This window comes from Ambystoma mexicanum, chromosome 6q, assembly GCF_040938575.1.
Source record: "Ambystoma mexicanum isolate Mex_15411 chromosome 6q, UKY_AmexF1_1, whole genome shotgun sequence".
NCBI classification, from domain to species: Eukaryota; Metazoa; Chordata; class Amphibia; order Caudata; family Ambystomatidae; genus Ambystoma; species Ambystoma mexicanum.
In genome coordinates, this window is record NC_090937.1 from 1,109,861,924 (window position 1) to 1,109,887,861 (window position 25,938).

The 25,938-nt window shown below is 44.9% G+C and overlaps 1 protein-coding gene across 3 annotated transcripts in view; it reads right to left on the bottom strand.

Moving 5' to 3' along the window:
• Positions 1-25,938, bottom strand: part of OCIAD1 (OCIA domain containing 1) — a 700,525-nt gene that overhangs the window by 265,758 nt on the left and 408,829 nt on the right. For all 3 annotated transcript variants that reach the window (XM_069631688.1, XM_069631689.1, XM_069631690.1), the window contains one exon: positions 18,792-18,918. In XM_069631688.1, the coding sequence (XP_069487789.1) occupies positions 18,792-18,918 (127 nt within the window). The remainder of the gene's footprint in view (positions 1-18,791; positions 18,919-25,938) is intronic.

The following is a 25,938-nucleotide window of genomic DNA, read 5'->3' on the forward strand; positions in this document are numbered from 1 at the left end:
GATATGGTGAAGGATCTGGAGAATGCCAGAGCTGTGGTTCACCCATATTCAGGTTTTCCCCCCACCCCTCTATGGGATCATGCATGTCCTCAGGATTGATGAACTGATCTTCATCCTGAGTGTCTGCAGGAATCTCTTCCTAAGTGAGGTCATAAGTGTACATATCCTCTTCCTGAGAGGGGTCAAAGAGTCTTGGGAACTTTGCTACAGGTTTGGAAGAGCTCTCATCCCGTGGTCTTCTTGAGTGGGTCTCGCTGTGCTGTCAGCAACGTCCTCTGCAGACGGGAAGCGCGTAACTTCAGCCTGCGATTGTGAAGGTTTCGGTGGAGCCTTCTTCGGCGAACACCTTCTTCAGTGGAGCCGGAACCTTGTCGCCACCAGATGCCTTCTTGCGATGCGTCTCGACGGAACCTGGAATATAAGAAATAGCACCCTTTGTCTTGAGGGCCCGGACGCTAGGCGCGTATGCAGATGCGGAGAGGGCTGCCGATCTTAACGGTCGGCAGGTACCGCCGGAACTTCCGATGTAACCCGTTGGCACGGAGGTCTTCTTCGGCTTGGTCGAAGAATGACTTGGGGTTGTGTGCTTAGTGCTTTGTAAATGTTCGTCTTTGTCACCGGGGTGCATCTTCCCCATAGCAGTGCCTGAGCCGTGCCTGGTGGGGCCAGGGACAGACAATGAGGAGTGGGAGTGCTCCGTCGAAAGGTCAACAACCTCCGGTTCGGAGGTATGTTCTTCACTATTGCCATTGTCACATTCGGTGGCTGCGGCTACGGGAGATGACTCGGCATTCGACATCCCGTAAGCCGCCCCCCGCTTGATTCGGCACTCCTTCAATGTTTTAGGATGGAGGAGCTTGCAAGCTGCGTCACCAACTTCGTTGTGATCGAGGGGCAAGCAACGGTTACACCGTTTATGCTCATCTCTCCAAGGGAATTTGCCCTTGCATTTGGGGCAAAACCTAAATAGAGTCCTCTCCATAGCTGAGGATAGGTAGAGTGACGAAGACCAAAGAGGAAGGAAAGGGAAAGGCATTCTCAGATTGTATAGAAATGTCCACCCCAACCCCACTCTCCCTACTGTGTAGGCCGGCTGGAAGGCCTGGCCACATGTTCGGCAGCGCCGACTGGATCACCGCCCATCGAAAGGTCTTGGTTTAAATCTTCGGCGGAGATCTGGAACAGCCTTCAAAGTAAAGGGCGGATAGGGTGATCTTAAATATTTATATAAACTATTCTACCAAAAGTCGAAGGGACAATTGACAATGTCTCTGACGGGCTCCGCTTAAGGATGGAAAAAACAATCTGAGGGACCTCGACGCGTGAGGGATTTTGGGTACACTACACGTCACGATAGGGATAGTGTTACAAGCACGCCCATGTCTACGTCCCCTTTCAATTCTCGAAAGACAAGATGCAATACTCTGCGGTGACCACTGGATGTCGGACTATATGCACTGCATGTGATTCTTAGCAGATTAACAAACAACAGAAATTACAAGATCCATTTTTAGTCTCAACCTATCTACCTCGAATCTCGCAGGAAGAATGCCTACAATTAAAAATCCCCACGCCCTGACCGATCCATTGCTTCATTTTACAAAAATATTTAAGTCACAATTATTTGGGCACACTAACAGCACCGTTTAATTCCTTCCTTCAGTTCGGTGCATTTACAAGAACAATGGGGGCGTCCTCACTGACCATGTTGAAACAAGGCAAACAAGCCTTGCTCTGCAACTCTTATTGTCCAATCGCCCTGCAAATTTCAATGCAAAATTATATTCTAAAATACCAGGTTGATGAGGGTGGTTCCTTCCGTTGTAGGCTATATCAGACCAGTGTTAATGCAGAGTGTACTACTAAGGATAATATCTGAAGAGCTACTGCCCTCATCAAACACAGTAGGAGGAATGACACTCCAATTACAGTTTTTGCTGTGGACAACAACAAGGAATTCAACAGAGATAACTGGGACTTTAATAATATTTTTGAAGAATAAGGTTTTGGCCTTTAGTTTACTTTTGTGGATGGCAGACTCTCTTCCCCTATACCCATCTCAAGAGAAACCCGGTGCGTAATTGAAACTGATTTCTGATCATGTAACGGAATCACTGGCCCAAAATAATGTGTTTGAATGACTGGATTAAAAGGATCATAATCAACCAAGAAGTGCATAACATTGCATTATACGCAGAGATTACTATTACCATGACCATTTTTCCCTTCCCAAATTGTTAGTGGAACTAAAGGCATGTGAAGAATTTTTTCAATTAACTTTGAGAAATCCGACGGGTTAAATGTAGCCCCTGGCTTTTTGGCTTGGATCTGTGCAAGGGTGGGCCCTTCCCAGGTGGGACCTTCCCTTTCTCGGAGGCGGGACAGTACTTTTGGATACCACCACAGGCCCACATGGGTAGGGAGGGGTGCTGCATCTGCCAAATAAAATCGCTAAAAACAGCAGATGGGCTACACCCTGAGTTCTTAGATGACTAATGAATACAGACACCAGAGTGATTTTTTATAGGGATCCCAACGGGGACCCCTCTTTATTAAAGACCTTCAGTTCTTAAAACTTACCCTAGGATTCCCCTGGCATGAGCCCCATCTAAGTCTGGACTGGATAAGTCAACTCACCCTTCCATGGGGGGGGGGGATCTTGGGGACCCTTACAATGAGTCTGCAGCAACCACTCCCCTGCCAAGCCTCAGGCACAACCCTCATGAAGTGTGAGCCCAGAGGAGGGCCTCTGTGAGTGATTCCATCTTGGAAGGCAGCCTCAAGCAGGTCGCCAACCTATCCTGCTACCTCACGACAAAATACCTCCCCCTCTAACCGCCAACACGAAAACAATGCCATCTTTACCTCCTATCCCTACTTAACTTTTACCCTACTTCACATTTCCCCTAAATCCCTACATAGCATTAAAACCCTATCCACATATCATACATATGTATTTACATACTACATAAACACAAAACACTATGTCACAAAGGGTTGACTCTGCAGCTAGCCATCACTTCACATGACATTGCAGGTCAGTCCTTGTGGCGCTGGCCCTGGGCTAGTGGATGCAGGGCTGCAAAGTGCTGGTGTCAGGCTGGAGGTTGGCTCTATTGTCTTCTGGTGGTGGGGACCCGTTCCCCACAGGCCTTGTCTGGGGGCTAGCTTGCCCCTCTTTTGTCTTCAGGGTGGCCTACCACGTGGGCCCACACTCACCGCTGAACACCCGCACACTTTATATTTCAGGGTGGGCCCCATTGGTTGGAGAGCCCACACAACATGACCACCACACCCACAGCATGTTTTCCCTTCAATTGAGGGCCCTGTTGGATGGGGGCCCACCTGATTTCACCACCGCGCCCCATGGTATTTCAGGGTGGGCCCATTGCCTGGGGGGTCTACCTGACATCACCGTCCCAGCCCGGGCACCATTTTCATTTTCGGCGACGGCACCGTTGCTATGGGTGGCGAGACACAGGGGGGCGGGCCACTCACCTTCACCAAGGCCGGTCTGCTTGGCAGCCCAGGCCTTTGTTCACCCGGGCCGCTCAACGGAGCAGTACAGGGCTTCCACCACTTATGTGAAGGCTCTGGGGGGGGGGGGCGCTCGAGACAGTGACTCCCCACAGGTAAGTCTCTCTCTCTGTCCCTCTTCTTTAACTGTCTTTCTCAACTGTTCCCTTTTGTAAATCCCTCTGGATTCTCTTCTCTCCCCTATCCAACCCATTCTTGGGAAGGGGAGTTCTTTTCTAATGTTCCTTTTATTTTTATTTTCTCTTGGCATTCCATCCAGCCCCATAGTGGGCTGGATGGTTTCTCCCAAACACACACCCACAGACCCACATAAATAAACACACGCTACACTTTAAAAGAAAGTTTTTATTCCCCTGGTGTCTGTGTCTTTCTTTCTCCTTGTGTGTGTTCCCTCAGAGGGCCAGCATGTATCGCACTAGCTGGGCCCTGTGGGGCCACGGGCTACATAAATGTTTCACAATCCCCCAATAATATAGCACATCTCAGACATTTATTCCCCTTTTGGTGGTAAGATGCACCGATTATTTACTTGGGAGTTCATTAATATAACTCATTTCTTTAACAACCTATTTCACTTTAACTTCCCACCTCCCGCTTATTTGTTTTTTATGGGAAATATATGCCCAAACCAGGAGATATATCCTGGCTCAGGTGCATATCACCCATAAAATTGAATGTTATTCACAGATTAGTATAAATTTGTTCAGATTTCCCTGTGAAAAATCGCAGATCTAGCTAAAGTGTAGCGCCGGTGTAAGATTTGTATATTTGTCTGAGCAAGCCCTATGCCTAAGCCTCACTGAAAAATTATGAGAAAGGAAGTGTACTATATCCACAATTATATATTAACTTTGCAACTTACACACAGGCTTAACTGGGGTTCAAGGTGCTGAATCGACACACTGGGTGGGTTTAGAACAAACAGTCATTAAGCCCCCGTTGACTGACTTTCCTCATCTGAAGAAACAATTAAGAAATAATTCGGGCATCCTTTCTCCTACCATTGTTACTAGTCTTTCTTATTGGGATAGCACTCTGAAGGCACGAGATGTGAACAGGGTATTGAGTCCATTCTTGCCCATAATGGCTAATTCCTTCTTTTCCCTGGGCTTGACAAGGACTGTTTTACAGGGGAAGCTTATCTCGAGCTGAAAATGTAGGTATGGAGAATGGTTTCATGGATAAACTTTGGAGGGGGTTTAACTGGGCAAAAGCTGAGGCACAGCCCTCTGTAAAGAGGAGATTTTTGGCAACTAAGGTAAATATTTTCATTTCGATAACTGCCCGACTCAGGGTATAAACTGGACACAAGCTTGGAAAAATGTTGACATGGTCTGTTACTTCTCTCACACAGAAAAACAGGGGTCTTGGCAATTTGTTAGGCGAAGACAATTCTGCTACTGGAATATTCCAGGATTGGCAGTACAGAGACCTGTGCCCAAATAAGGGTGAGGAGCAACTAACATCATGGAATGTCAACTTCTACAGCAGCCTACTGCCATTTTTGTTGGGGTCGCTACATGTGGCTCTGTAACAAAAAAAGAAAACGGTGATTAGGTGTTAGCAGGATAGAGGGGGAGGCAGATGTGAAACCTGGAGTACTGATGAGTGTAGGTCGGAAATACCCATGTGCTGTGTGCCCATGTGCATTGTGATAAATCTAGTTAAATCATCCCCAAAACCCTGGTATGGGCCTCCTCATGTGGCCAGGGAAAGGCAGCGGCTACCTGATCCTGACCCTGGGGGCAGTATTATGTGTAATGTAATGTGATGTAATATAATTTGTGAAGCGTAACAAAGACCTGGAGGCATCAAGGCGCTAGCGGGAAAAATATCACCAGAGAAGAGAGAAGAACAAAAGCCCTTTAAAACAGAAATATTTTCAGCTGCTTGCGAAAGATGGACAGAACGTCAGTGCTCCCAATATGAAAAGGGAGAGCATTCCACAAAGAGGGAGCCAGTACAGAAAAAGATCTACCTCTGGCACGACAATGGCGGAAATGTGGAACGTCCAACAAGAATTGGTTAGAAGAGCAAAGAGTTCTCGTGGGCTGATAAAGAGAGAGCTTGGCCTGCAAAAACTCATCCCCCACATTGTGAATGGCCCGATGGACCGTAGACAGGAAGGATGTGGGAGGATCACATGGGAGGGGACTCATAAAGGGGAATTGGTGACCTCTTTACCTCATGATTTGCCTATTCTCCCAGAAGCATTGATGGCTTATTGTAAAATAGAACAAACTGATATTGTGTCTATACAAACCACTATGGCCCTCAGGATCCAAAATGTCTATGGTCCTGGAACGAGGAAGAGGGACTCAGAATCAATGAGGATAAAAAGTGCCATTAAACATAATGAGCGTTCTCATTGTTAAAGTGTGAGGCACCTGAGCGGGACATTTAAACTCAGGAATAAGTTGCAGCTGGGGAAAGAAGACGCTAAAGGAGTAGTAGAGGTACCAGCAAGTCAGAATGCAGGGTTTGATGTGAAAGCAGAAGTAGCGCTAGCTGTAGGCGACACGGAAGAAGGCTTGTGGCAGTGAAGAGAGAGCGCAGTGGGAAGCAGATTTGTGCGCTCCAGTGAAAAAAGTGGGAGCAGAGAACCCCCACGGAGTTGTCAAAGCTCCACTGAAGAACTGTGCCCACCACAACAGTTATATGGGAGCTGGCAGAAGAGCAGACAGACCACAGAAGATCTGCTGTAGAAACTAATATTCTTGAATACCGAACAAGTAAAGCAAGACAAAGGCAGCAGGGGCGCAACTCTCCACAAATGGTACACCAACTGGAGGAAACCTATAACCTGCACTGCCAACAGCCAAAAGACTACAAAAGATAAATACCACATTGTCAAGAGGGAAGAGACTATAAAAAAAAGAAAATCAGCCATTGTTCAATCCTCCTCACATGGGATACTGGTGTGGCGAATCTTGGAACAAATACAGCCACAAAGCACAATTGCAGCTGTAGTAGTTTTTATCCTGGCAGGTGAGTGAGCCAGGAAAGGGACCAATAGTAGTTAGTCCTTGCAGGCGACTATACCAGGAAAGAAGAAGATGATTTGAAGGAGTGTGTTTGTGGTAAAAAGGCATGGTGGAGAGAACTTGTTCATTTTATCAGCTTTTTGACAACTGTTGCATTACCTAAAGTAGTTGCTATGCTATCCTGACAAAAGTGTTTCATTTGAAGAATAAGTGTGATATGCTAATAATTGCTTGGCATTCTGAAGAGAACAATTTCCTTGGTTTATGAACTTGTGTTTCGAGAGAGAGAGACACTTGCTCTAGCAAGAAGGATACTGTGGAGATCAGTTGTTTTGACTTAGTGACCAAGCATCTGTGAAAGAGACATTTGCTCCACTAAGTGGAAGGACACAGTGAATGAAAATACTTTTTGTGTTACACTGAATAGAACTTTGTTGAATCAGAACTTTGCTCAGGGTATTCCTGAATTGATCCAGGGGGAAGGGAGCTTAACCCTGGTCACAAGGAGTACTTTCTAAAACCTTTAAGGTTTAATTGGTATATTGTTTTGTTGGACTGAAGACAGCCAAGCATTCCTTGTATAATTTAGATGTGTGTATTAGTGTGAGGGTCAGAGACATTTTGGACACTAGGTCATTTTTCTTTAGTTTTAGTTTGCTAGGCAGGATCATCCTTCTTAGGATAGGGAAAGATAAGTGTTTATCTCACACTTTTGTATTTAATAAAATGGCAAACTTTGAGTAAACTATACCTTTGTGTCCGTCTCGCATTTCTGACTCATTACAGCATTCTATGGGTTGGGCTGAGAACCCTGAGTATATGTTACCTGAAGAGGAGAACCCAAAATCTGAAGGCAAAAGCATTTTGTGTAACATTTTCCACAGATGTGGTGGGCAGGGTGTAAATAGTGCAAGGGAGGGGAGCTTAGTGAAAGTTTGATTATTGTTCATGAAGTAACATCTAGGCCTGTGGGCGCAGTCTGTGGTGGATGTGTGTGTGAAGTTTAAGATTGGTACACTCGATTAGTTGAGAAGAAGAAGGGAGTAGACAAATGAGAGGACTGGGAAATGGATAGAGAAAAGCGTTGGGTGCCCTCCGGGAGTAAGGTAGCAAGCACCACCTGGAAAAACAAATGGGATAGATCTTTAGCTTTTTTGAATTAACAGCCATTCAATTCCATTTTATTTGTGAGAGTTGTGTCTGAGGCAAGTCCATTTCCAGGTTAACTTTGTCAGGGGTGCATGTGAGTTTTGGGTTTTTCTATTAGATCGAAGTTCAGTTGAGTAAGTGTGTAGTTGGAGGTTGTTCTGTTATAGTTCTCGGGCTATTGTTCTTTGAATAGCTAGGATTTTGGCTCGTTTGTTGAAAGTTAAGTATTTGGACATCCAGAGTTTGGCTGCTAAGAGGTTGAAAATGAACCCTCCATCACATTTCCAATGAATGTTTGGTACTTTTACTAGTGTTTCGTTGGTGAATCAACGTGTTCGACAGTACGTAGTGAGAGAATCTTCTTGTGATCGATTCCGAACCCCAGCCATTGTTTGCATGGTGAGCGATGTAAAGTTTTGAAATGGATTATCTTTTTGATTGGGAGGCAATGAAGTGTGCCGAGTGCTGGACTGATTTGTTCGAATCATTTCAGTCTTAAAAGTAATCTGTCTGCTGCATTTTTTAACTCTTTGTAGTCTGCTAAGTAGACAGTCTGGAATGTCAAACATAAGGGCTATGGGCATAGTGTCAAGTCTTGATCGTACCAGTGAGAGAACAGTCATGGTCATCTGCAAGAAGAACTGTTTGGGTCATGATGTGTTGTAAGGAGCAACTCCTTAAAATGGCTTTAACTCATGGTTTTAGTGTAAAGTTGCTGTCCATTGTGAGTTTGATGTTATTCACAGCTGATGACTGCACTGGGCAAAGGCCCATTACATTCAGCGAGCAATTGGTGTCATACCTGGATAGCTCCCTCCCTAAACCAGACATTCATTTACCTCAAGACAGTCACTAGAGTTTGGCTACTACTGTGATACATGCCTGGCTGGTTATGATGGCCTAAGGGCAGACACCCTTTCCCTCTATCCCTAACCCTAAACAATATAGGTGAAGGGTAATTGGAGACATAGTACATGGGGACCAAAATGGTTTTGTACCAGGCCGGAGCACAGCTGAAAATCTGCACAGGCTACAACATATCATGCGCAGACGTCCGATTCCCCAGAGCATTACGCAATAGTCTCGGTGGATGCAATTAAAACATTCAACTCAATATATTGGGAATGGCTTCTTGCGGTACTCAAAGAATTTGGGTTTGGGGAGCACTTCATCAGGTGGATCAAAATACTCTACACTGAACCAGTGGCAAGAGTTAAATCAGGAAGAGTATTATTAGAGCGCTGGAACATCCAGAGAGGGACCAGACAAGGGTGCCCGCTCTCACCCAGGTTGTATGTGCTGGGGTTAGAGCCGATTGCGATCTATTTCGGGAAACAATTCCTAGAAGCAGGCATCTGGGTTGGGGGAACTAACCACGTGATCTCATTATACGCGGATGATGTATTATTGTACTTGAAGGATCCTCACCTTAATGACCCAATAGCGCTAGAAATACTAGACTATTATTCGAAAGTATCAGGCATTCGCTTCACCAGAGAGAAATCATGCATCTTTCCTTTGGCGGGCTTGAAGGGTGTAAGCACAGATGAACTGCCAAGAGTAGGAATAAAGGGGCAACGTGTAAGTTTTAAATATTTAGGGGTGAACATCAGGCAAACACCAGAGCTTATGCATGAGGCAAACATTGCAACTGTAATTCATGGATTGAGGAGGTCAATGAGGTTCTGGTCCAAACTCCCACTGTCTATGATGGGCAGGGCGTCAGTGACGAAAAGGATTATCTTGCCAAGGTTCCTATATTATTTTCACATTGTACACTGCTATGTTAAGGCTTCCTTTTTTAGACTACTAGAGGTTATGCTGAGAGAATTATTGTGGGGTGCAGCGCGACACAAGATGTCGCTGAACATACTAACCCTTCCACATAGAGAAGGTGGGAAACAGCTACACAATATGGAAAAATACTACCTGATGGCGCAGCTCAGTTTTGTGGCCAAATGGCTTGCAGATGAGCCCACGCCGGAATCAGCCCTGCTGCAACAAATGGTGGCCCTGTCGCACTGGAAAGAGATATTGTGGGCCCCATCGTGATGCCTGAGCAAAATCCCCATGATAGTGTCACTGGGTAGACAGGTGTGGAACAGAACTAAGGCAAATAACAAGGGGGGTCCTGGGAGACTCTCTGCCAGACATGAGTCCTGGTTACAAAAGCCTTACCCAGAGTCTTTAGCTCACTATCTTTCACAGAGGAGAAATATCCTAAACATATCAGTCTTTGTCCTGCCCTGGGGCAGTCCAGCACCGAAATGCTAGGCAATTCTCCTCTGAACAAGAGTACCAACAGCAATCCCAGACACGTGTTTCGGTCTGGTTGAACCTCATCAGCAGGGTGTAGCTGTGTCTCACCCTAAGTTACTAGGGGAATCCAGACGTAGACCCCTTGCTCACTATTCTTAGAGAGGCACAGCTACATTGTGAATTTCACCACAAAAATATTACGATATTTTTGTATCGCGATATTTTTGCGGCGGAACTATCACATGGAACCAGTCTGCAAGTGTTCAGTAATGGTGGCCCGCTCAAAGGATAGTCAATTTTATAGTTCGTATGATTCCTGGCGTTTGATAATGGTGGTTCGTTAGAGGCGCAGTTGGATCCCAGAGGTCCTATCAGGACTCTTTGAATCTCGTATCCATCACCACCTCTCTCTAAACCACTAATACTACTGTCACACCATCCCTATGGGATCACTCTATTGTTTGCACCATCACCTCCTGTCCAACCTCTGACCTCACCTCACCACTTGCCTCCCCCATTACTAAAAGAAAATGTAAACCTTCTGCCATTCCTCCCTTTCCCTCTGACCTACAGTTCTCACTCTCCTCCTTCAAACCTAATGCCTCTTCTAGTTACACTGCCTCTTCTCTAGCTTCCAATCAATACTATAGAACTCCTCCCACTTCCCACTGCTAAGTGTTACCCTTAAGTCTCAACACCCTCAACCATCATACACTCTCTCCGCAAACACATTTGTTGGCTGTTGTGCAAATGGAGGCATACCCACTTGCATGATGAACTGAAACTTTACCTCTCTGTCCTGAACTCTCTCAAGTCCTCCGTCGATGGAGCGAAAATGGATTTCTACTGCAGCCTCACTGACTCCCACTCTAACCATCCTCGCCGGCTGCAGGGCACCCCAAACTCCCTCCTCCTAAACCTATGACTATCAACTCCAGTCTCACAGCTAATGACCTAGCTGAATACTTTGCTGCAAAATTTCCAAAATTGGAGACTTTCTCCTGACCTTCCTCACCCTCCCTCATCCTACATTCTACACTCCACCTACTCTACCATTATCCTCTGCCTCCATCTCTCACTTTAGTCACACTAATATGTAAGAAGTATTATCTCTACTGATGAAGGCTAACCCCTCTTGTGCCCCAACAGACTTTCTATGGCCTCTCACCTTGCCAAACTCTTCAACCTGTCCTTAGACTCTGCTTGCTTCCCCTCCATTTTAAAATGGCCAAAGTCATCTCTCTCCTAAAAAAGCAGGGGGCTGACCGGAATCTACCGGCTAACTTTCAGCCTGTGTATCTCTCCTTCTGCCCTCTTCTAAAGAGCCCAAAAGGGTTGTGTACAACTGTCTTACCAATTTCTTAGACATCCACATCCTTAGAGACACCCTAACAAGCTGGTTTTTGCTCCGGTCACTCCACGGAAACTCCTATCATGAATGTCTACAGCTCCATCTCCTCTGCTAAGCACTCAAACCTTTCATCTATGCTAATTCTCCTTGACCTGTCCCCTGCCTTTGACACTGTTGATTACCCTGATTTCCTTAATACTCTTTCTTCTTGGGGTACATGATCGAGCCCTTGCCTGAATTCTGGACTAAATCCTATCTATCACTTCAGCAATTTATGTCTCCTGGAGCAACAGCACCTCTCAACTCACTCCTCTGATGGTGTTCCACAAGGCTGTGCCTTGGGTCCTATAATCTTTACACTCAACATCTCTGCTCTTGGGTCACTAATCTCCTCCTTTGGATTCTCATATCAACTCTTTGCAGGTGACACCCACATCTTCGCTTTTCCTAAACTCTACTCTGACCTTGTTACCAAAATTCTAAATGGTCTCTCTGCCATTAAATATTGGATGGCTTCGTACTCTGATGGTAAAAATCCACCAAAACAGAGGTGCTCTTCTTCCCTGCCAAATACACTCTCTCATCTCATCCCCTGCCTATCCAGTTCCCAACTCCTATTCTTTTTCAGATAGAAACCTTGTGTGTCATCTATGAATCTTCTCACACCTTTTCTACTTTAATCTCCAAAACTGCAACAGCAGCTTACCGCAGCCTCCTAAATATTATATTAAAAATCAGGCACCTCCTTCCTTTCAACACCGCCAAGCATCTCTTAACCACTCTTGTATTCTCTAAACTGGACTACTGTGCCAGCATCCTCTTTGCTCTCCCCAACTATGCTTTCTGTCCTCTAGACAAGATCATTAACTTTGCTACCAGGACTCTCTTTGAGCGCCCCCACTTCACACCTACTTCCTTGTACCGTAACCAGGCTCGATAGCTGATGATGCAAAACAGAGCCAGATTAAAATGTCTGCTCCTGGTTCACAAATCTATTCATGGAAAGGCACCACTGTCTCCATCCTCATCTATCCAATTCTGCAAGCCTTCTCGTAATCTTCACTCTGCCTCCTGTACTACCCTTGTGGCATATTGCCCTCACTGTGCTTCCGCTCTTTCTCTATTCTTGCTCCACTTGCATGGAATTCTCCTCCCCCTGACATTCAAGAAACAGTTCATAATGATTTTTTCAAAACCAAACTAAAAGCCTACCTCATCGCCTCCAATTTACCCTCTTAATCCACCTACTCATCTGCCTTCTAGCTAACATGTTTTCCTCATCTCAAGCCTGCCCCTCACTTTCCACTGCCTCCACTTTAGCACTTCATCCATCATGATCACATCCCCAACACAGCTGGCCATACCGCCAACATGCCTTTAAAAATTTCTAATGTTGGTTGTCCTTAATCTATATATGTTCAGCCAAGTATTGTCCCCGGTGATAGTTCCATTTACTCCCCAACTGAACCTGGTCAGAATGTCACTCAAACTCATTGCTTCCGGTCAAATCTGCCTTCTTATCTATTGTATTTTCATTTGTGATCAAAAGAGCATTGTTCCTCTGTGTATAAATAAATTAATAAAACAATAGTACACTTCAAATAAACATTGGTCTAAGCAAAGCAGTTGGCTTCCTAGTTTGATGTGCAGACCGCGCTGCATTACTAGTGAAGGTAAAATCAATGTCCCAGTCATTGTCTAGATTGGGATCACCTTGCGGCCTTACAGTTCCTCACTGGCTAACTCTCACTTAGGTTGCTCACTCTCTTCCTCCAATGCCGGGCCTTCTTGGTGATCTAGTGCTACAGGACAAACTGAAAACAACTGGCCAGCACTGGACAGGTATGGGGCAAAAAAAAAGGTGGTACTTAGTTCACTCATTTAGACGGGAGAGAGACAAAGGCCTTCCCAAATCCCACACCCCACCTCTGGGGCAAGACAGCTCTGGTACACATCCTGGTAGGACTCCAGTCCAGACTGAGAAGAGCACCCATCCCCTCTTGACAGAGTCAGATCCATGACCCTGTCACATTGGATTGAGCTTAAGCTTGTTTGAAGTCATCCAAGACCCAACATGTGCAGGCCCCAGTGTGCCATGGACTCAATTTACAGAACTGGTGAAGGGGCAAGTAACAGGATCACAGAAAGGGGCAGTCAAAAACAGGAGCAATTAGAGGAAAGCAAAGTAGCTTAATGCGCAAAGAGCAATAGATATATTCTGAAAAGTCAGGGTGTTCATGTGCCAGAACGCAACTCTTGATCGCTCCCAACATGCCCCTGCCACAGCAACGTTACAGGTTATGGGACACAAAGGCAGTAACCTGGATCGATCCAATGGTATAATGCAAAGATTGTGCAGAAAATGCAACAAAGTTGTCTGCGTCTATTCATATAAAACACCAGAAAGTAGAACACATGGAGTCTGAAGAAAGGGCTTGCAAAAAAGACACCGCCCAGACAAGACTGGGACTCGCCAAAGACATCATATGTGGATCGGCAAGGGAAACAGATCTACCACATGAGTCGAAAGGTATTTGTATTGCGCACCTTGCCCAAAGGCATCTAGGCGCATCATTTAAAGGGATTGGTTACACAAGGTTACACAGGTTACAGGCAATCAAAGCTACTTTCCATCTGGTGAAAGTGCGACATAAGTACAAAACAGTCAATAATAGACAGATGAGATAAAGGTTGCAGAAGTACAAAAGCAATGTGAGGAGAATCATTACAAGGAGGTCCTGAGAATTTGGTGTGCAGCATACATTTGGTGCAGGCAGATTACATCATCCCACGGGCAGCTCGAGTGGTTAGGGGCGGTGCGACCGATGTATCAAAATCATGCAACCAGAGTTTGGTTCTGTTTTTGAAGGAGTGAACAGAAGCTTCTAGTCTGAGATTGTTAGGAAGGGAGTTCCACAATTTAGTTGCAAAGACAGGGAAGCTGGATCCTCCGGCTGTCTGGAGTTTGTAGTGAGGGAGAGACAGTGTATGTACATGGGCAGACCTTAGGGGTCTGGTGGCAGTATGTCGCTAGAAGCGGGATGAAAGGTAGGCAGGTGTAAGGTTGTTCTGGGCCTTGAGTGTTATCACAAGTGTTTTGAGGGATATGCGAGATGCAACAGGTAACCAGTGAAGGTTACGTCTTGTGTCAGAGATGAACTCCTAGATATCTTAAGTGCAGCCCTGATGGCATTGTTCTGAGTTACCTGAAGTTTGTCCAAGTTTCTTTGGCTCGTCTTTAGGTAGAGGGCATTGCAGTAGTCGATTTTGTATAAGATGAGTGTTCTGGCAAGAATCGTGCAGTTGTCGGTTGTCAAGAAAGGTCTGGAAGCGGTAATGAGTTTGCAGGTGTAGGATGATGCTGAGACAACAGCATTGGTTTGTCTGTTGAGGGACAGTGTAGAGTCTAAGTAAATGCCAAGCGTTTTTGTGACGTTGGAGACTTTGATAATGTTTCCGTAAATAATAAAGGATTTGTATTCAGGGTCAAGTTTGGTGAGTTTGATGGGGGAGCTTAGGATGAGTAATTCAGTTTTTTCATCATTACGGCGGAGCCCATGATGTGCCATCCAGGCCTGGATGACAGTATAGACTGCATTGGGTCCTTTGGAATCAGTTACATAGTCGCAAGTAATGGGGATGAGTATGTGGGTGTCATCCGCATAGTTGGTGTAGGAGACACCCAGATAGTCAAGTATGTCAAAGAGCGGTTTAGTAAACACATTGTATAATGTGGGCGATACGCGGGATCCTTGTGGGACTCCACAGGGGATATGTGCTGGATCTGCTGCTGCTAGAGGTGAAAAAACCCTCATGGTTCTGTTTGCCAAGTAGGAGCTGATCCAGGATGTAGCAGCATCAGAAAAGTGGGCCGCTAATTTAAGGTGATGGCAGAGGATTTGATGATCGACCAGATCAAAAGCCGCTGAAAGATCAAGGAGAAGCAGAAGGGACTGCTTACCCTTGTCTTTCAGATCCGCAATTTGTGTTTTTAAGTCGATCAAGGCTGTCTCTGTCCCATGTCTGGGTCGGAAGCCAGATTGTCTGAGACCTAGTAAGTTGTTTTTTTCGAAGTAGCCCTGGATTTGAAGATAGGCCGCTCAGTCCAGGATTTTAAGTAAGTAAGGTACCGTGGTGATGGGCCTGTAGATAGATGGGTTTCTCGGGTCGATAACCCACGCATCCTTGAGGTTATTAGGTACAGTGCCAGATTTGAATGAGGCATTTATGAATGAGGTGATTGAATGGTGCAAGATAATGCGCCACCTCTTTTATGATGGGGACGTGGCAGGAATCCCCTTGGCAATTGGACGGCCTGAGCTTCTTAATAATAGTTTCAACCTCCTCGATAGAGAGAGGTGTGAAGCTGAATGGCTTAAAGGAGTGTTTAGGCGTAGGAATGTTGCACGACTGGGGGTTACCTGTCGCATCCAATAAATGGTTTCTTTTGGCATTGATTTTGGTTTGCAGTAGAGCAATTTTATCTAGGAGTGCTTTTTGGCTGTTAGCACACCAGGCAGTGTCTGGGGTACATGAGTCAATGGGGGCTACTGGAGACTCAAGTTCCTTGAGGATCTTGAAGAATTCCTTTGTATTTGATTGAGCTTGTATTATCCGTTTGTTGTACACCTCTTTTTTTGCAGCTAATATGGCTTCTTTGTAAGTGGAAGAGGCAGTGGTTAGGTTGTTTTTGTTAACTGAAGATGGTAAGTTTTTCCAATGTGCCTCTGCTTTTCTTTTGTCTTTGCGCAGGTCACATAGATGAGGGGTGAACCAGGTATTAAGATGGAGGCAAGGTTTTTGTTTGCGCAGCTCGAGTGGAGCAATAGTGTTAAGGGCTTCCACCTTAGCATGATTATAGGTATCCACTAAGACGGTATGGTCCGAGCAGGTGGTTGTAACCGTGTCCAGCAGAGGGAGGATAAGTGGGAGGAGTTTCTCTACCGTGATATCCTTCTTGTTAGGTGTGTGAATGGGTGGTGAGAGGCTAGGTTTGGCAATGGGTGGGCTGGATTAATAGTGAGGATTATATTGTGATGATCCGACCAAGGGCAAGGGGTCACAGGGATCATGTGGAGCGAGAAGTTCAAGTCCGCAACCCAATCCAGGGTGCGACCCTTAGTGTGAGTAGGCACTCTGATGTGTTGGGTAAGGCCGAAATCAGTTAGTGTACTGGCTAGGTCAAGGTCTTTGGTTTCATTCACATCTTGGGAACCTAGATTAAGTTTGCCGAGCAGAAGGATTGTGAGTTGGGCTTAGTATTAGTGGCTAGGAGAGATGATATGTCTTCAATTAATGAGGATATGGGACCTGGGGGTCTATAGATGAGATGCACAGTGGCAGTGTGGTTAGCTGAGATGGGTAATTTAATGTAGAGTAGTTCAGCCGACGTGATCTGAGGGCAGGAGATAGTTATAAGTTCCAGTGAGCTCTTGAATATGAAGGCTATGCTTCCACCTTTGGTTTGATTGGTGTCCCTATCACACCTGATAATAGAGTAGTTGTCTGGGATAGCCAAGGTCAGAGCAGGGCCAGATGCCGCATGCAGTGAGGTTTCTGTGATGGCTAGAAAGTCTAAGTTTTCAGTTAATATGAGGTCAGCAATATCTAAGGCATGGGCAGAGATGGAGCGAGCATTGATGAGCGCTCCTTTGATCTTGGAGTCTTTGACAGTGATGGGTGCTGGAGGGGCTGTAGCAATTTCGTTGAAGGTAGGGCCCGTGACTTATGTTCTTGTTAGTCGATGGTGATTTGTTATGGGAGAAGTGGATCTGGCGGTAGGACAGATGGTGACATCTAGAAGCTAATGTCTGGTTTCTGGCCAGGGTGGTGCAAGGCTGGCTGGTGTATGTTAGTGTGGTCAGGTTGGTGACAGATGGTGGTGAGGTAGCGTGAGGCAATAATGGACTGTTAATGAGGGTGCTTGTTTGAAAAAGGGTGATGTGGGGTCTTGAGCTGTATTTCTTATTTCGTGTTTCCAGGACAGTGTGGTGTTTGGATAGAGGAGCTGTACTGTTGAGGGTCGGAGTTTGGTCAAGAGGTGCATGGTGAAGGCGAGCTCCTAGCCTAAGGTTTCTGTTGTGACTAGGGCAGGGTTGATTAGGTGTAGGTTTGGTTGCAAAGTGTTGTAGCCAAAGGGCAGGTGCATTTAAGTAGGGGTTGAGGCTTGTTATGGGGGGCGGGTGTATCATTGTAGTGCCGGAGGTGGAGTGGTGGTACTGAAAAGTGGTGGTTGTGGGTGTGTGCAAGGTGAGAGGTGACCAGGTAAGGTCAGAGATGGTGAGCAGTATGTACGTAGTGAGAAGTAGTGTGGGTAGGTGTGTGAGCTTTAGGAATGAGCTAATGATGAGGGAGAAGCAGTGTGGGTGAATAACCAAGGTATTGTGCATTTTAACAGTCAAGTCAATTGCTAGTTAGGTGAGAGGCAGACAGAATGCTACCAGACCTACAACAACTTGGTATAATTGACAATAGGTGTCTCGTAGAGCAGAGTAGGGGTGGGCTATTGTGTAGTCGCTAGACCCAACATGCAGTGGCAACAATAAGGCTTAAAGGAACGTTTAGCCAGATCAACGAAATCGGGTGCATACAAAACGAGCATGAGAGCCGCAATGAGGGGGGACAACAAACAATAAAATGTGCTGTGCTAGCAGGCATTTCTAACACATATGTGCTGGCAGTGAGAGGCTACGAGCATGAATAGGTCTGACCCCATTCCACCCGGCTTAGATGTACAAGGTACAACAGCAAAAATAAATTGAGTGCAAAATGAAGTGAAGCCACCACGAAATGCTACTATGCCTTAAAGCAGGAGAAAAGCACTGGTGACGGAACCTGAAGCATGCGCCAGGGGAGGAGGTGCAGGAGCCATGGCACCCTTTTTCAATCTAATGCTGTAGCGCAACATGCTACAGGCGCATCCACTTCCTCAGAATGGCAACCCAATAGTATGGAGGAAAGAAGACAGGACCATAGGTGTATGAAGACTCCTTCTAGGTTAATACTGCTAATCTTGTACAGATATCTGTTTGAGGTTATATAGAACCAGGTTAATCAGATTGCATGTCTGGTCACAGAAGCCACCCACCCCCATTTCCATGTGACCCATTCCATGGACACAAAGTCTTCACTGAAGATATAATCTCTGAGAAGTGTGTCCCTTTACTGGTAGGGGAAACGGCAGAGGACTTTCAATTTGACCTTGAGTTAATGCAAGGAAAACTGGAATATGTAGAATATTTTCATATCTGAAGACATCTTTTTACTTTGAGTGCAGAGGGATACTTCCAGCGATGAAGGGTAGATATGAAGTTAGTTTATACATTCTGTACTAATGCAGTTTTAACTATACAATATTTAAAACAAAAATATATTGACAATCAATGCACTATAAAAAGTGCCCCTACCTTCTGTACTTCGTACATCATCAGGATAAGAATTTAGAAATGCATATAGTTTACAGAAGGTATTCACTATATAATAATAATAAAACTGGAGCCACACGTGCTTACCTAGAAGGTAAACCTCGACCTTGTCTAAGCGCCTCTCCAAGTACAGAATTCTCCAAATTCTTAAATTTCTCCTGACAGACCTTCATATATGACATCTTTCCAACTATGTATCCAAACAGGCCAGCAACTTAAAGATAAAACAAAACAGAAACACTTAGCCATGAAAAATGTAAATTGAAAAAATACAAGTTAATACATTAAAGTCTTTTGTACTCAAAGTCCTTCAACCCTCTTTTTCAAGACTCCTGGCACATCCTCTTACTGAAAGTATTGGAGCACTTTTGCAAAAGATAGAAAAAACCTTTGGAATCCCCAAGCATTCACATGGGATCACCGGAGCCCTGCCAGTTTACACTCTAATGACTACAATTAGTAGAGTATTTGCAGCACTTTCTCAGAAAGGGTATATGAAAATAACATTTGCAAGTTAACCCACAAAATGAGGGACCACTGCACAGGTTTGAAGAAGGTGAAGACGTTATGCAGACATAAGAAAGGCAAACAAGGAACATGTTCCAAAAGGGAAACACGGCACAAGGCCATGAAGGGGGAACGGCACACAGGCAGGCTCGGGGAGGGGGAACGGCACACAGGCAGGCTCGGGGAGGGGGAACGGCACACAGGCAGGCTCGGGGAGGAGGAACGGCACACAGGCTCAGGGGAGGGGGCACGGCACACAGGCTCAGGGAGGGGGAACGGCACAAAGGCTCAGGGGGAGGGAACGGCACACAGGCTCAGGGAGGGGGAACGGCACACAGGCTCAGGGAGGGGGGGGTGGCACACAGGCTCAGGCAGGGGGGAACGGCACACAGGCTCAGGCAGGGGGGAACGGCACACAGGCTCAGGCAGGGGGGAACGGCACACAGGCCCAGGCAGGGGGGAACGGCACACAGGCTCAGGGAAATGCTACAGATAGGCACAAGAAAATGGAAAAGTAAGTGTGCTGAAGAAGTGGTAACCATGCATGCAGCTCTGGGAAGGGGATAGCGTGTAAGCCTATAAAGTGGGAAAGCACACAAAATAAAGGCCAGATTTTAGGTGTGATAATTCCAGGAGGAGTAGTTCCGGTGGGGATGACAGTTTGAGGACAGCCAGTCTAAGGCTCAAAGTAAATGATGATAAGTGATCTTCTTATTACCTGCTTACGTTTAAGGTAAAATCAGAGTAAAATCTAAATGATAAATATCAATATTGTGAACATTTCTTCCACTATTGGAGATTTTAAAAAAAGATGCCAATTTCTCATTTTTTAAATTGGGTTACGGTTTCATAATAAACAAATTATTCATACAAAAAAACAAATGGATATGACATACCAAACCATAAAGTTATTTAAAAAAATTAAAAGCATGACCATTGGAAAACGTTATACTACATAGATGCTTCCAGTTGTTTTACATAAGTGAAGTACAAATCTATTCATATTTTAAACTAAGGATACTTGATGCTCTTCCATCATCCTAATCCAAAGCTGTTCTTTCACTAAATCAATAACAGAATGTACACATTTGGAAAAGTAAAACATCCTATCATTACGTGTAGCTTAACAGTCAATAAGTAGAGGAGTTATGGTCTCTATTTCTAACTTCAGTTTACATAGATGACAAGTTCTCTCTGTTTTATGAACAATAACCTGGGACCCAAAACTAAAATAGGAATAAGATTAAATCTAAACCTCAAAGAATGATAGTTATTCTAGGGAAGCTGGCTGATATAATTTTAAGTTTCCCCTTTTTGGGGAAAGGCTGAATATTCTTCATACAAAGAATGGGTATATATTTGAGCAGATATTGTACACCAATGCAATTCATGTGATATTTTTTTTAACTCTTAAAGGATAGCCAATTAACTCTCCGGAATTCAATCCCACTTGAGCTAACCTGTTGTCTATATTTTCAATGAAGATGGTTACATTTGAAAATGTGTTCTCTTTGGAAATCTTAAAATCTTCAAATTTGGGTGAAGGATTCAACATTTATTGGTATAGACATAACCTTTTCCATATGACCATTGTTTCCAGAGAAATTAACCATAATTCATGTCTAACAATAACATATGGTAAACCAGAGGGAAGTGATACATCTTGCGCCCATATTAAGCCTTCCAGTCTGTTGAGAATGTTGCCCACACTATCCAATCTAAATTCCAAACCATATTCAATAACGGTACCAAGGGAAGTTCTTAATTATTTTTTCCTGCGCACAATTATGTTTGATTTAGAAAGACCAATTAAATGTTGTTATTCGGTCTTTCTAAATCGATCATACAAAACCCATTCACCCACCTTCCTAGCCCACGACCAAACCCCAAACCCCAAACCCCCTCTGCTCCCCTCCCCTCACTTGCTTTGCTCTCTGCAATGCTCCTTTCCTCTCGGTGTGATGGGTCATTTTTTGGATGACAGCTGCTCCCTGCGACACATTAGTACGGGCAGGGGGCTGAAATGCGCGGTCAGGTGAGGGAAGTCGCTGGAGTTAGGCAAGTATTTTTGGGTGAGTGCATGTGAGCGAGTCTGTTGTGTCGTGATGGAGTAAGGAAGCTGACAAGTTGGTGTCATTTGTCTATAGACTTTTATTCAAATATAGAAAAGAACTTGCCTTCCCCATTTCTAGAGGGGGTTTTCCCGACCTCAACTCTGAATAAGAATAACTCTGATGCTCGTCAGAATGGAAGTCAAACCCAATATACTGCGCGCTCTGTTCAAACCAACTACTCTATGCGTACCTACCACTAAGAAATAAACCAAAAAGGATTCAATTAACTTCTTATCAAAGCCACCAGGAGAATGTCTCCCTTCTCCTTGTGAAACAATCCAGTTTTATGCTACCTTCACTGCAATCTCTTGCAACAGGGTCTGATTTATCAAATACACTTCGACCAGGAGAATGGCTCCCTTCTGCTGGTCTATCGGGAAGAGTTTGGGAGACTGTTCCTTGATAAGTCTTTATAAGTCTCTTTAACCCCTACCAAGGATTGGCAAACAACAGAGTTAAGGAATTCTACACTCCTCTTACTGCTTTTACTTTCTTAGGACTTTTTATACCTTGACTATTGAGGAGATTACTGCCTGACAGTTCTGGGTCCTTTTGGCATCTTTCACATGTGTTGGGTTTCCCACTGCGACTAGGGAGTTCACTCCGGATACACTCTTTACTTTGCAGGCTACTCTTGTAATCTGAGCGACTATCCCTTTGACTTTCTGGACTCTTGTTTCCTGGAATATCATGAGGGAGATCACTCCAGAGAAATATCAGACTCTTTGCTCTCTGGGTTCCCCCACTCTGTTTTCTGAGGAAAACATGACTCTTAGTCTTCTGGGCAGGACTACTGCAAAAGGGTGATCACTCCTGAGGAATACTTAACTCTTTGGGCTCCCTGGACTCCACCTGGCTTGCCCGCAACTCCCGTTGCCTGCGTCTTCACTGGAGAGCACAACCGGTTCTTCCAGGTTGCTGTTGGTTTCACACGCTCAGCGCGTATTCATTCTTTCCTACCAATTGGTCTCTGTGGCTCCACGGAGCCGTTGCTGCGGTGATCTCCACGTGTTTCATAGACCACCCAGTCCACCTCAAAGAGGCCATGCCACCACTGATTTCTCAGAGAGGCCATGCAACCACTGATTTCTTCCTGCTTCTGCAGCGAGTCGGGTGTACTCCGGCTCGCGTAGTTCCCATCAGCTCCTTCTTCCGAGACCGACTGTTTCTCAATGCTTCAGGCAAGTCAGGTTTGAACATCCCGGGCCCTGAAGGACAGACACCAGCTGCTCTCCCTGCTCCTGAACACTCCTAGTCCTTCCTCTGTCCATACTTTACATTTCTGGACCTGCCCCAGTGCAGCGTCAATGCATTTCATCCATGCCTCTGAAGTTATCTTCAAGCCTCCAAGTGGCCACCTCATCAAAGTTCTTTGTTAATCCCTTCTGCTGCTGTTCTGCATGTTTCTTTGTTTCTTCTTCGTCTCGGTCCTATCTGGACTTACAGACAAGATATTTTATTTATTTATTTAAATTTTTATAACGTGCCACATGCCCACAGACCTCAGGGCGCACACAGAACAAGAGACAAGACACACTTACATAGAGAAGAACAGGCCAGAAGAAGGGAGTACAACAGAAAGTTTTAAATTGAGATTAAGCCTGGATGTTCTTATTTTAGATTAAAGAGATGAGTTTTTATGGCCTTTTTGAAAAGAGAGTAGTTCTGAATTTGGTGTATGGCCGTTGGAAGTAGATTCCAAAGCATGGGGGCCTGAGAATCAAAACTAGTGCATCTGAACTTGGTCAGTTTGGATCTCGGTTGAACAAGTACTGTAGCTACAGTGGAACTGAGGTTTCTGTTATTTGGCTTGATCTTGATAGGCTCTGATACATATGTAGGACTGGATAGCGACATGCATTTGTGTGCTAATGTGAGCGCTTTGTGTTTTATTCTATGTTTTACGGGGAGCCAGTTTAGTTTTTTTCTGAAAGAGGAGATATGGGTACAGCGTGATTGCTTAAAGATTCTGTGCACCGCATTGTTCTGAGTGACTTGGAGTGCTTGTATGTTTGCGATCGTAGTGCCGGTCAACATGCTGTTACAATAGTCCAGCCTGGAATTTATCAATGCTGTGGACAAGAGAGCGCAGTTGTCAGTGGTTATGAAAGGTCGTATATATTGTATTCGTTTGTTAACACAGCTTGACCGGATATTAGAGAGATGGGGCTTCATAGAGAGTTCATCATCCAGGATAACACCCAGTGTTTTCACTTTTCTTAAGACAGTTATAACATGGTCTACTATCAAGAAAGTGGAGTATTCTGGTGTAAGGTTGCTCCTATTTTTTTTAATGGAGACGATCATAAGCTCGGTTTTATTGTTGTTGAGGGCCAAAGAGTTACAGGCCATCCAGTTATGGATGGCTCTGTAGATGTTATTAAGGGTTTCTGCATCATTCTTGAATTGGCCGCTGAGCTGAATGACAATCTGAGTGCTGCCTGAGTAGTTTGTATATTGGACACCCAGGCTATTCAGGAGATCTAATAGTGGCCGAATATACAAGTTAAGGAGCAGCGGTGACAGACAAGAGCCCTCTGGAACACCGCAGGTTTGAGAAATGGGAGTAGAGTGGTTGTTGCCAACACACACCCTCACCATGCGTGGCCCCAAGAAGGAGGCTATCCATTTAGATGCCAGCTTGGAGCAATTTGCGACCTCTCAGAGCTTTGTCACCAGCAAAGTATGATCAACAAGATTGAAGGCCGCGGACAGGTCTAACAGCATCAACAGAGCGGCTTGATTTTTATCCCCTATGCCTGCTAGGGTGGATTTAAGATCCAGCATGGCGGTTTCCGTGCCATGACGAGCCCTATAACTAGATTGACGAGTGAACAATATGTTATGCTTTTCAACATGATCTTGAGGATGAATATATGCAAGCTTGTGGAGGATCTTCAAGATAAAAGGTACATTTGCGATCGGTCGATAATTGTCTTTGTTAATGGGATCAAGATTTTCATTTTCAGCAGTGGAGTTATCATACTGATTTCAGGACCTCTGGAACCGTGCCCTTATCAAATGACAAGTTGATCAACTTGGTGAGCCAAGGAACTAGAAGATCAGATCATTCTTTAAAAATGATAGTGGGACAATCGTCACTTGGATAGGATGTGGCTGTAAGGTCTTGAATCACCTTAAGACTTGTTTTTCTGAGTAATGAGAGAATGAAAATGGCGGAATTTTTTGTGGATAGTTCGTAGGAGACTTAGCAGTGTGGGATGAGAGCAGAGGGTCCATGTTATTGAGGGATTTTTTGATGGTTTCCTTGTGGACAGAGATTTTAGATAGAAACCCATTGTGGATATCTTGACACCATCCAGAGTCTTTAATGAGGTTGTTTGAGGGAATCGGACGGTCTTGAAATTCTGCCAGGATTTTAAACTGATAGTAGAGACTTCACATTAACACACAGTATTGTTTTCAGGTTGGGAGAGAGAAGAAGTCAATAAGGCCATGGTTCCTGGGAACAACAGTCTTGGGCGGTCTTTCACATGACAGAAGTCCTTGTCCCCATGATGGGAGTCTCTCCCTATGAGATCCTCACGCTTTTTTACCACCCCTTAGAGGGACTACTGTGTAGCGGCCTCACCTCCCTAGCCTCAGAGAAGGGCTCCCCTCTGGGGACAAGTGACAAGATCCCGTGAATCATCAGAGTGTGTGAGTGAGAATGCGAGGGAGAGGTGGGAGAATCTTTGAGTTGGGGAAGTGGGTTAAAGTGTGTTGGGGAAGTGGGTTAAAGTGTGTTTAGGTGAGTGGTGGAGAATGAGGGGGAAGTAAGTAATGTTAGACAGAGAAGTGGGTGTAGGGGGATAAAAGGAGGGCTTGGGGGATTGATTTACTAGAAATGCCATCAGTGCAGAGAGAGTGGGGGGTCGGGGTTCAATAGGTGGCATTTCTGTATTTTTGAGGCCACCAAAAAAATACGAAGAAATACATCTGTCTTTTTTGTGTTCACCCTTCAAAATGCAAATATATCACATAGATCTGTAATCACAGGTACCATCTTCATAGTGTAGAACTTAATGGCCAGAATCAGTGACAGTCTCGAGTATGCACAGTATGTTCTTTTTAATTGTGCAATAAGGGGTTTAGCTTTGTTCCTTAGTATTTCATAAAATGTTTTTTAACTTTATTTGATAATTCATAACCCAGATATCAGAGACTTTTTCCATCTTTTTGCCAGTTAGCATCCACTTTATAGTTTTGGGCATCCTTAATCTAGCGGACACTTATTTTGACTTACATGATTTAACACTCAATTTATTGTGCCTGGCATATTCCAAGAACGCTTTTAGTTTTTTGCTGAAGCCCAATAGGTGTCAGATCAAAAAATATAAAAGATAATCTGCAAACGCAACCCAATTGATGGATAGATGGCCAAATACATTTGCCCCACAAATTCTCGATGTCTGAAATGTAGAGGCTCCGTCCACCTGGCACTCTCTGCAATGAAGATTTACATAAACACTCCTTTCTAGGAATAAACGAATTTGGGGGAAGCAGCTGTGGAAAAAAAAGAAGCAACTCCTGTGGATACGGCCGTAGGCGGATAGCAGCCTGCCAAAGTGAAGGTGCGAGCCCTGGCAGAGGTGCAGTGGGGCAGTCAGGAG